At 37.0% G+C, this 12,179-nt stretch overlaps 1 protein-coding gene and 1 long non-coding RNA gene across 2 annotated transcripts; both read right to left on the bottom strand.

Moving 5' to 3' along the window:
• Positions 1 to 717: 717 nt before the first annotated feature.
• On the bottom strand, positions 718 to 3,880 carry LOC105358356 (uncharacterized). The gene is made up of 4 exons (XR_013647961.1): positions 3,835 to 3,880; positions 3,418 to 3,626; positions 1,595 to 1,773; positions 718 to 1,518 (listed from the first exon to the last, which is right to left on the bottom strand). It is a non-coding gene; the product is annotated as an uncharacterized LOC105358356 (long non-coding RNA).
• A 4,984-nt stretch (positions 3,881 to 8,864) lies between these two features.
• On the bottom strand, positions 8,865 to 11,573 carry LOC144984221 (uncharacterized). The gene is made up of 2 exons (XM_078932483.1): positions 11,345 to 11,573; positions 8,865 to 9,800 (listed from the first exon to the last, which is right to left on the bottom strand). The coding sequence occupies exons 1-2, from the start codon at positions 11,453 to 11,455 to the stop codon at positions 9,333 to 9,335; spliced, it is 579 nt and encodes a 192-aa protein (XP_078788609.1). The 5' UTR covers positions 11,456 to 11,573; the 3' UTR covers positions 8,865 to 9,332.
• Positions 11,574 to 12,179: the final 606 nt, after the last annotated feature.

Genomic DNA, 12,179 nt, shown 5'->3' on the forward strand with positions numbered 1-12,179 from the left:
TGTCCTACATCTACCTTGCTGTTGAGTTTAGGCTTTTGCCATGTTACACACTGTTTTGCAAAAATACTTTTGTAACAGAGTTGACTGGTGCAAGGAGTACTCACCCATTATGTGAACAGCACGAACAGGCTCTTTGGGCAGTATGCAGGAAAAAACAAATCTTGTTTAACTCACTTTCTTAGCTGTTTCATTCTTACTTGCGGTGTACTAAGTGTTTGCTGCGACTTGACGCCTGCAGCATGCCCGTAGGACACTTTTGCTCTACGGGCTCACAGAGGGGTCTTTAACCTTGCTATTTCATGCGGGCCACCTGTTCGCCTTTTACATTTTGCCCATTTTTTGCCCCCAGAGAGCCAGTGTCCACCCGTAAGAGCAGTTGTTACTAAGGCTTTATCGTGATGCTCTTTCATTAGTCTAAAAGAAGTCAAAAACTCCAGTACGGCCACACCCAACAATTCTCTAATGGTGGAAAGAGGTATTGTAAGAAGACAGCCCCCCCCCCCCCCCCCCCCCCCCAGCTTCCCTTCAATGTTCCTCTTGATGAGCCATTCAACTGCAGGAATGTGGGTGACCCATCTAGAGGATATACTGTATGTGGGGCTTGAACCCAGCACCTCTCAGACTGATGAAGCCACTTGAAAGAAAAAAGACTTCAAGTCTATATTTCATGATTCTACTTCAAGATGTCCCCAGGATGAATAAGAACCTTCATCGACATATACGTCATGCATTTTTAATACAAAAATTACAATCAAGAAACAGGAATAAAAACATTTATCTCATTTGATTATTTGTAGATAGAAGTTCAAAATATACGTTAACATAGAATTGTCTCACATTGCTTTTTTAGTTACTTTTTTGAATCTGTCAGTCATTTATTTATATTTTACTTCTGAGATGCTTCCAACAGCGCAGTGTGTTATTACCTGTCTTATTTGCAAAAGCTACAGCTTTTTCCTTCTTTTCGTATGTACACAGAAGCTTATTTTGTATTTGTGCTTTTTTCACACTGACATTGGGGCGCTTGCATGAACTACAGGATAAGCCATAGAGCAGCAGCACAAACGCCCGAGCAACTTGTCAATGGGGCCTTTAAGTGTCAAGGCAAAAAGAATCAAGTCCATGAATGAACTGAACTGATATAAACAACCAATACCAGTTGGAAAATAATTGAGTAAACTGAAAATTGGAAATACAATGTTTACAATTGCACAAGGGAAGATCATTAGACTGTAATTGAGCATCAACACAATCAAAGTTGCCAGAATTCTTTGTTTAACTTCGTTGGGGACTAAGGTTGCGAAAGGGGCTGCTTGACACATGAGTCTTATGGTTTCAGCCAGACAAATGATGAACACAGGAGCAGGCAGAATAGTCAATAGACTAGTTGAAATTCTATTAAAGGCTAGTGGAATGGGGACCATGATGAAACAAACACCCCAGACAGTGGTACAGAACAGCACAGAGCCTTTAGTTTGTCTGATGTATTCAAAGTGTGGGAAGGCGATGAAACAGTACCTGCAAGACAGACAACATTGTCATGATTGTTACAGGGAATTAAAAATCCATGACAAAAAGGAAGATGTTTACATACCTCTCCAAAGCAATGCCCATCCTAAATCCAAGACTGGCAATGGCAGCAATGTGAAAGAGAACAAGGGATATGAATGATACACCGTTGCTCTGAACTACCCAATCAATCATACTGAAGAGCTGGATTAGATTGGATATCAGAAGGTTCATGTAGTAGACAGGAACCTGTCCTCTTCTTGCCTGCAGGAAAAATGATCACTCGTGAAAAAAAGACAACCTATGAAGCCTGAGTATTTTTTAAGTTTTATAAGTGTGTCTAATATACATGTATACATTTGAACAGTGACGGCTGTAGCGCTCCACATGCAACTCTGTCACCATCAGTGTGTGTGCACATGGGTGAGTGGAACCTTTGACAGCAGAGCAACGGTGGTATACCTGATCGATGGAAACTTCTGTGTATCAATTAGCTTTTCTGGTATTTTCTTCTTCTGAATTGACCTTAAGTGGCCCTGTACTCGGGAAAATTTGCTATGGTAGACTGTACCAGAGGCCTTTTCTACCGAAGAAATCTTGTGAGTTCATTAAGACACTGAAACCCCTCCAAAGTGAAAAGTTGGAATTTCCACAAAGGGAAATGTTTGATTGTAGATTAAAGGGGTCAGAATTAGATTGTAAAGTGTTTGGATAGAGTCAAACCAGAGCCCCTGAAACAAAATCATGTAGTACAAAGATAGAAAGAGAAGGAGGGGTAAAGTTAGGATCAGATAAATCAAAATGTGGTTGTGTCGGAAACTAGTGTATAATGTAATTATACATTGTACACTGTTACCTAGACTCAAAAGCTGAAGGGTCATGCTATTGCTGTAAAAATCTTTTTATATTAATCACTCCATTTTCTGAATTGAAAATACATTTTGTACAGTTGATGGAATCAAGGCCTGTCTGAAAACTTATAGCAAGAAAAAAAAAAAAAAACGTAAGGTTCCAGTTTGACCTTTGTTTCAATTTGACAGTTCAGTTCTGATGTTGTGTTTGAGTAGACCATTTTGTAAAGCAGAAAAGGACTATCTAAATGGTATCTTTTGCTTCAGGGAAACATTTCTCTTCCATGAAGCAGACATACGAAGTGATAAGCCCAACACCGCCTGACTACCTTCTAAGAGTAGAATGGTTATGACCGTAGCTGAGGGTTGGACAGTCTGAGACTCCAACCTTCGACAGCCACCAGCCACTTTTGAGCATTCCTGCAGGTGGTGGGTCCATAGGAGACTGATCTCACGTCGTGCCTGGCTGGACTTGACCAGGGCCTGTGTGAAAGGCCCCAGCCACCAGGAACTCAAACTGGGGTCCAGACCAATGATGTTAATTTGGGACTTCTCTGATGAATAGTCTGCATAAGGCTATGAAGACTTTATTTACAGTGAGGAGTTTTAAGTTTCACTATCATCTGCTGTATGGGGAGCTTTTTTAGCTCTTTCCTTGTTCTATTTTTACAACTGTTTAGTTTTAATTCTTTAAAGTTTCTTTTATTTTTCATGAAAGTGCAGTTTGCATATGTTTGCAATTTTTGGAGGGGTTCGTGTTAATCACTTAAAATCCAGCGTTATGCATAAAAAGTATTCCATGAATTAAAGTTCATTTGACTTTATATATATTCTTCTTCTTTCACTTTTGGCTTCTCCCATCAGGGGTCGCCACAGTGAAACAACCCTCCTTTGAGGACGAGTCGCAATGTTTTTACGCCGGACCAGCACGAGCTAAACCTGCCCCTGACTTTATTTATATATATATATATATATATATATATATATATATATATATATATATATATATATATATATATATATATATATATAATTTATTCTTTTTTTTTTCACTTACCTTCCAACAGGCAAAGAGAAAGACCACAAAGGTTAAAGGAAGGCAGACACAGATGCTGAACCATGCCATTCCAACGACAGGATTCACATTCCCCATCTTTGTCTTGTGTTGTTAAGATGATGATGGACAACCTCAACTTTTGAAAAAAAGTTTGGATGAATAACTGTTGTGGAAAAGGCATCAAATTAACCATAGCCATTGATAAAAATCTGTGACAAACAGAGAAAACAAAGAAAGTTCTCTAGCTGAGAATTCATTAAAATGGAACTATTTTATGAAAAAAAATTGGAAATAAGATATAGCACATTTTATTTAACAAACACAAATAAAAAAAATATAGCATGGTTGCTCTAAATGTTTTAATTTGAGACTATTAAAACACGTGTGATCCTCGAACAAATGGAAGCATAAACTTACTGCGCTCTGGATGCCGTTCAGGTTGTGCACTCTGATATGTTAACTCAAAATGAAAGTGGAAGAATAAAACTGCTACCTTATGAGGCAAGCCCCTTTACCCACACAGAACCAGGCAGGTGCAGATCAAAGCTTTTAATCTAGAATCCACCTGAATTACTTTACGCAGAAAATGTAAAGTTCATTATTAATTTAGAAATTATTTTTGAACATAATCCTTTAATTCTCCTTTTACACATTTTTACATGCCTTTTAGGCCTTAGTTAAATTATTACTATATATGTAATGTTCACTGCCTGAATTGGCAGCCAATGAGTATTTAGTAAATTAATTTTTTTTCAATCAATATTAAAGTATAAAAACCTATGAAAATAAAATTCTTGTGAATAAAGTTTTAAGACACAGTCAGATGGCCCTACTTTAAATCGTGACATCCACGAAGAGCATATAAAAAAATACAGTTTAAGCTTCCTGTCACAACACAGATGCAGTTTGTTGCAGCGAGTGTTTTTTTCGCTAGATCTCACAAGGTAACACTTTGTAGTGACAGTCTTACAAAGCACACACAAAAGAGACTAAAAACAAAGCAGAAATTTTGTTTGACATTGTGTTTGAGCAGCTATACTTGCTTTATTTAACAAAATGATAGTTTTTGTGGAATAGACAGTAGAATTATAGATTTTTTTTTTTCTTCTTACAAGTTGATGCTCATTTTTGGGTCGTGCCAACACAAGCATGCAACCATTTAATACTACAAAGCATTGTCATCTAAACTCTAAATGCTTTACTAAATGTGCAAAACCAGCAAAGACTTCTGATCTGATACACATTTTTCTCTACAGCCAAACAAGCTTTGCTGCAGCCATTTGGTTAAAGACACATTCCAACGAAGATGATGTTTTTGGTGTGTTTTACACGTTGTTTGAAGCATTTTCTTTTTTAATGATGCAGGACATATTTAGGAGAATTTAAGATTAAAACTGCATTTCTTAATTACCTTAACTCACCTTACAAAGACTTCCATGCTACTTTTTTCAAAAGTCTTTGAAATGCACATCTCCTACTGCATGAAAGCTGGTTGAAACTTCCTGCTGTTTCCTTCCTGTTCAGTGTGGTAAAGAGGCAGCACAAAGCAGTAAATGTGGTGTTGAAAAACAAGGTTTTGTGGTCTAAAAGTAAGACACACCGAAAAAAGAAAAGAAAAAAATCTATGGTGGAAAAAAAAACACAAAACAGAAGTCTGTGCTAGACTTGCTGCATGAGATGCACCCACTGAGCCGGCTGCTACAGCTGAAACATTTGGATAAGTTTACCTGTTTTCTTTTTGAATTGGATTCAGAAATGTACTAGTACCCATGTCTCAAAGGAAAGGTTTAAAAATACAAAAAAAAATGTAGAGAAGTAAGTTAAATCACCCAGCTGTGAATTGTAAACTGTATTGTATTAACCATAGTTGTCCTTTAACAACTGTATGTGTGATGAAACAGGAAATAGCACGACTGTGTTTTTCTTCCTGTAAATGTGGTTTAATGTTTTTTTTAGCATGTTAACTGACACCATGAACAACTGCTTTAACAAAGAGGCAGTGTTTTTTTTTCTTCCTTTTTATAATGCTGACTGATGATTTTTTTTAAAAAGCATCTGATCTCTGGCTTTAGTATGTTGTTGAAAAGTCAAGAAGCAAAGTAAGAAATTCTTGGGCAAAAGAAAAAGTACTGGAAACATTTTGATGTTTACACTATTTTTGTAAATGCTGCTCTAAATAATAAAACCTAAAAGAGGGGCTGAAGAGGGTGCACCTCTAAAGACCTGCATGTTTTGTGAAAACTTTCTTTGAGATCAGGTTGTGAACTGTGGGTTAAAACTCTCTTTGGCTCCAATATTTTTATGGTTTTGATCAATGACTAAAGAATCTCAGACAGACACTGAACTGCAGCTGAAGTGATTCGCCTTGAAATGTATGGAGTGATATTTCTGCCACCATGTTGCACACAAAACTTTCTAAGTTGAACACAAAACTATCTAAGTTGAACACAAAACTTTCTAAGTTTTTTGCTCAAAAATCTTTTTTTTGCTCAAATTTTTTTTTTTTTTGCTTTTAAAAACGTTTTTTGCGTTTGCAAAACACATTTTTTTACGTGCGTTGTGTCAAATCTCGCTTTTGTCTTATCTTTTATTTTGCTGACTACTTTGAGCGCGATTTAGCGTGATATGACTGCCACTGGCATCGCCAAAAAGAAATTCGCATGCGTTGTGTGTCATCTCACTTTTTTCCTATCTTTGCTGAGTTAAGTTTCGTTTTGACGTGACCAAGCCCAACTAATGTGGGCGGGGTTAACATTCCACAGCGTGTTCACATTCCTCTGCGTTCAAAGCATTCCACTATGTTGACCCATTCTGCAGGCTGCAGCCAGGGCTTACTCGACCAAGCTGCCATCGAACAGCTGCTGATTGGTCCAGATTCTAACCAATCAAATCGCCATATGAATCTAACATGGTGTCTGCTGCCGAGGCTCAGAGGCTGAACCAGCTCTTTTTACGCTCATTTTTGGATGAAGACGTTTTCATTTTTTAAATAATTCATACTTTCTTTTTTTAAGCATTCGTTCATTTTTATGAAGTCAGATTTGTGAATTTATGGCTGAGGATCTCCTGAAACTGTAAAGTTTATCTGCTGACATTAAATCAACAGGTCTGTTTGATCTGTGAATCCTGCAGAGCAAAATATTAGTGAAAAGTGTGATTTTCTTTAAGGTCTGTTTGTTAAAACAAAACAATAAAAAATTTAAAGCACATACTATTTAATGCTGCACACGTGTTTGGGATCAGATGAACAGTAGTAATAAGCAAAAGAATGATGGCTCAACACAGGAGACTCAATGCATTTATCAGAAGCATTTTTAACTTTTATGTAAATTTTCACCAGTATCTCATGTTTTAGAACTTGAGATACTAGAACTAGAAGAGCGTTTGTCCAAAGTTTAAAAATATTAGTCATCAAAAATGCTATTTTCTCTTAATATTTCAACAATTATTTATTAAAATAAAACAATAGTTCAGATACAAATCTTAAAACGTTTAACTTCTTCCGGCTGGATGGAGTCGGAGCTCGGACGTTTTTATTTTTGTTGTTTTTTTTTTTTTTGGCTGCAGACGTTTTAAACACGTTGGTCTCTACATAGACATGAATAAATACTAAACTCTGTTTTATTTTAGCTGCTTTGCTGCTCTTTCTGGGTTTTACTCTGAGACAAACGGGCCAGAGTGGTTGAAAACGGCAGAACCCCGTTCGAACAGAACCGACACAAAGTCCAAAGTCAAAGTCTGCCTCGGAGTACCGTCAATATGAGACAGAGACACTTGATTGGTTAGAATCTGGCCCAATCAGCAGCTCTTTGATGGCAGCTTGTCACATCAAACCGAAACTTAACTTAGCAAAGATAGGAAAAAAGTGTGATGACACACAACGCATGCGAATTTCTTTTTGGGGATGCCAGTGGCAGTCATTTCACGCTGAGTCGCGCTCAAAGTAGTCAGCAAAATCAAAGATAAGACAAAAGAGAGATTTGACACAACACACGTAAAAAAATGTGTTTTGCAAACGCAAATAATGTTTTTGAAAGCAAAAAAAAAAAAATTTGAGCAAAAAAAATTTTTTTAAGCAAAAAACTTAGAAAGTTTTGTGTTCAACTTAGAAAGTTTTGAGTGAAACATGGTGGCAGAAATATCACTCATAGAAATGTGACTAAAGAAATATGGAGACATATATTATAGTTACTATGACAGACACATTCTTATTTTTATCCCTAAGGAAATATACTTTCTGCTTTCTGAAAGCTGATCAAAGGGCTGTCTCCCACTTGCAAGGCAAATTCAGAATTCTGGTGCTGGTCTTTCCACACTGTTTCTGTTGTTTTATTTTGCAGAGAGAAACTTGGTTTTCCCCAACAGTTACCTACTGAAGTCAAATGAGGTCTTGGTTAAAGAAAAGAGGATCATTTTAGCTGAATGCTCAGCAGAGCTTTGCTTTGAAAATTCTAGGAATAACTGGTAATCCTGCAGATGAAGAATACAGCACTCTTTTTTTTTTAACATTAAACATTCCGGTCTTTGGGATGAGTTGAAGATTTTCTATGAAAAGCTTTACAGGAATATAGCGATGTAAGCTGTTTTTACTTGCAGCATATTATTAAAAGCTCAAATTGCTAAACTTTGGTCTTTTTAATTGATTTTGGCATTTCTGCAGTTTTTCTGGACTATCTGAGGATTTTTTTTTAAAGGGACAAAACAGCAAAGGAATGAAGACCGACAAACGTCTAATCTCTAAGTAACAAATGGATGAGCTTATTACCCTGATTCATCGTGAGGGGAGATATTCCTGAAATACTGCAAAGATAAAAAGAAAACAATTTGCTTATAACCCTTGTGCTATCCTAGGGACTCTGACATTGGGAGTGGGGTCATCTAGACCCCACAAGACAGTCCGCTTAACTTTTTTCTTCAATGATTTGTGATCTTCACTGGTTTCCATGGATTACATGAAATCCTCTTCACCGTTATCCACTTTTGTCATGGTAGGGAGAACACGTCAATGGTCATCTTGACCCCATAGGATAGCACAAGGGTTAAGAGAATCAAAAAGTCAGCTTCTCATAAAAAATGACTTGAAGGTTTCTCATGGTAGGGCCATGAACTAAATGCATGTCATGCAGTGTGAATTGTTGCAAAGTAATTAAAGGAAGTGCTCAGGTTCAAGTTTTGTGACATCTTCCGGTTTAATGGAAAGCCCTAAATTTAGGATGGGATGGTTAAAGCAACAATAACACTTAGCTGAAAACTTGTTTCTGTCTGAACATGTTGTTGAGCTTCATGTAAAAAAAAAGCTTTAACACTTTTACTTTTTAAGATTAAGTGATAACAAAAACAATTAAGTATAAATTAATGTGGTTTTTCAACACATGCTTTGAGATATTATTAATCTTTAAAACAAAACACACCAGCAGAAGTAATGCAAAACACGCACAAGACAATAATAAAGAATATTTCCCTTTATTCTTACTCATAGTATCAGAGGTCAAACAAAGACGTACAGCAGATTTACAGCAATTGGAATGGATACAAAGTGAGTAAAATAAATCTTTACTTCAACTGAATTAGTTAAGTTACTTTAGGGAAAATACAGCTGTCTAAAAATGTTAGATATGAAAACTACAGGAATATTTCAATTAAAAAAATGTTATCCAAATTTCAGTCTCAGGTAGAAAAAGGAAAACAGGGAATTCTTTTCAGGTTAAGATGTGTTTGATTGCAATCCCAGTTATTTTTCACCTGTAGATCAAACTGCTCTGTGAAGAGACAACACAAATCCAGAAGGTCAAAGTTTTCTCCAAATCTACATGGCTAATTTGTGTGGTTAGAAGACGTTACAGTGCTCATTGTTACTTAGAAATTCAATATTTTATTCCCCGGATTTTCACTTTTTTCACTCTTCTTGCATGAGTTCAATCTTTGGCATTGTCCTGTGTGACTCCTCTGTCTTTTACAAATATTTCTTCTTCATCCCTGCAGCCGGTCTCTGGTCCAGGACTTGGCGGCAGCTCCAGATCTTTGGAGCTGCTTGTGCTGGCTGCTCTGGCAATCCTGGTGAGGGTCTGTTCGTATGGAGAGGGCAGGTAGACCATGAGGAACACGCCATCCGTCACATCCTGCTCGGAGCTGCAGCTGGAAAGCTGCTGCCCTCTGTTGCTTCGGAGGGAGGACAGCAGCTCGCAGTTCTTCTCTGGGTCCTGCAGGTCCTCCAGGGCAATCACGTTGGTCAAATCCAACTTTCCGTCTAAGCTGAAGCCTCGTTTGCGCCGGCAGATGTGGAAACCAAGGATACTGAGGAAGATGAGTAGGAAGGAGGCGGTTGCTATGGCGATGTAGGTGATGGATCCAACACTGAGGATGGCCTCGCCTGGGTTTTGACCCTGTGAGCCAAAGAGTTAATTTTAGACTGTATTTTGTGAAAGCTTAAAACATTTTAATACTTTTTTTGCTTTGTTTGTATGAAAAAAATAATTGTGTCTCTTTGGACATAGACATTTTATTTTTCCTATTTAATTGTAATAATTAAGACCAGATATTTTTTTCTAAAAACAGCACAACCATGCAAAAAGTTTATTTTATTAGGTTGCATTTTAAACCAAGAGTGGACAAAATGTTCCAAAGAGAACAATACGATAATGTAGGGTTGAGGTAACATCTGTTTAACAGAGGGCGCTGTTTATACAAACATCTGTTTAGTTCACTTCAGTGTTTAATCACTAGTTTTCAGGTCAAAAAGCTAAACATGATCAATATTCGCTTTCTTGTAAACTGACAAATTAAAAAAAAGAAAAAAGGAACTGAAAAGTAAAATTAGAATAAAAGTGTTTTGGAAAGACGAAACAAATTCAACCCCTAAGAGCCCGGACTTATTTTTTTCTTAAAAAAAAATAAACTAATGTGTATTTTACAACAGGACCAAATGGTCCATAGAATCCATTTCTGATATTTTTATGTTACACAGATGTCATCATGGGTTTTTATGGGTTCAAATTTATTTTATTTTATTTTCATTAAGTTTTATGCATTTATTTTGCATTTAGGAGTGAAAATATAAGGCATTTTCAATCTTAGAATAAAGATGACTATAGGCTTAGTTTCAGGTGCGTATTTTGTTAGGATCATGTTAAAAATGTCAAGTTGTGGAGAGTAAATTACTACAAAAAATTAAAAACAAAATACAAAAACTGTAGAAATAAATGTGTTGATATTACTTAATGTCCAAAGTGCAGTTTCAAATTGGTCAAAAAAAGAAGGATTACATATTTTATACGTTAGAAGTTAATTGGTTCATGTCCATTCGTGCTCTTTTCATTCTAACTCCATAAACATAAAGTGATAGCAGTTTGGTGAAAGAATGTCTGCCTCTGGTCTATTAAACAGCTGGATTGATTCACCCATCAGGTGTTGAATGTGGAAAAAAAATAAAATAAATGATGATTAAATGTGTCTGACAATCAGTAATAAAGGCACTCATTTTTGAACATTGAACAACATATACAACCAGCCTGAAAATATGGAACATTTAGTAAATACTCTGACAAAAACCAAAAATATATACAATTGGCTAATAGACTTTTCAAAATGCTAAATGATTGTTTGCACTCAAAGAAATTTATGAATTAATATGTTAAAAATATTAATTGTGAAATTTGTTACATTCACAACAAAAGTGTTACATGCATGACATCTTTTTGCCATTATAATGATGTATTGGGCCATATATCTATTATAAAAGTAACCAACGGTCTTTTTATTGATCAAATAAGTCCATTTTAAGTTCAAAATAGCTGCAATTCATTTTCATAATAAAAAAAAGTATTTGACTGTACTCGAATTCACATTGAGAAAACTCAACCAGTGCCCTCTGATTTTTCTTCTGTTTATCACTAAATACTTTTAAAGAATTTGCATGAACCCAACTGACCGTTGTCTGTCTGTCAGTGGAAGGCAGAGCAGAGGGCAGAGTTGACCAGTCCAGAGAGTCCCGCCCAGCCGGTCCAAACCTCATCCAGCTGCTCTCCAGCAGAGACCGCATGGTGGATGCGAGAAGTATCCAAAACCCAGCCGGAGCCAGGGGCCACAGGGGCCACAGCAGTGAGAAGACAAGAGTTTACAAAAGAGGAAGAGCAAGTATCCGCTGACAGCTCTGATGGACACTGAACTGCAGTTTAAGTGATCAGCTTTAAAATAATGACCTCAGAGTGGAGGAGGAGGAGGAGGGGAATGAGGGCAGCAGACGGTCCGTGTGTCCAGCAGAGGGGAGAAATGTCACCGGTCCTGGCGGGAGGATTTACAGCTGCTGGGATCAGATCAACACAGCTGGTTATAGATGCTCACATCCACTCACGTGTGCCTTAGATGTGTAGGATTCAAGTGTATCAGCTTCTTTAAAGTATCCAGGTTTATTGACATAAAAAAAAAAGAAAATCACATTTAAAGTCACATTAAGTTGTCGCCCTAGGTGTGTGATATTTGTTCTCCGAATTTCAACCATCCCCTGGGGGAGCAGTGAGCTGCAGACACAGCCACACTTGGGAACCTTTTGGTGTTTTAACCCCTCAATCCAACCCCTTCATGCCAAGTGTCAAGTATTAAAAACATGGTATTGAGTCCCATTTTTTGTGCCTTTATGACTAGGCCTGGATTTGAACTTACTACCCACCAGTCTCAGGGCGGACACTCTTCACAAGGCCAATGAGCTCTTTAAATATTTGGTGCAAGCAAATTTGAATAAATCTAGTCTAGAAAAGGCCAAACTT

This window comes from Oryzias latipes, chromosome 15 (assembly GCF_053564925.1).
Source record: "Oryzias latipes strain Hd-rR chromosome 15, Olatipes_Hd-rR_3.1".
In the NCBI taxonomy this organism is placed as follows: domain Eukaryota; kingdom Metazoa; phylum Chordata; class Actinopteri; order Beloniformes; family Adrianichthyidae; genus Oryzias; species Oryzias latipes.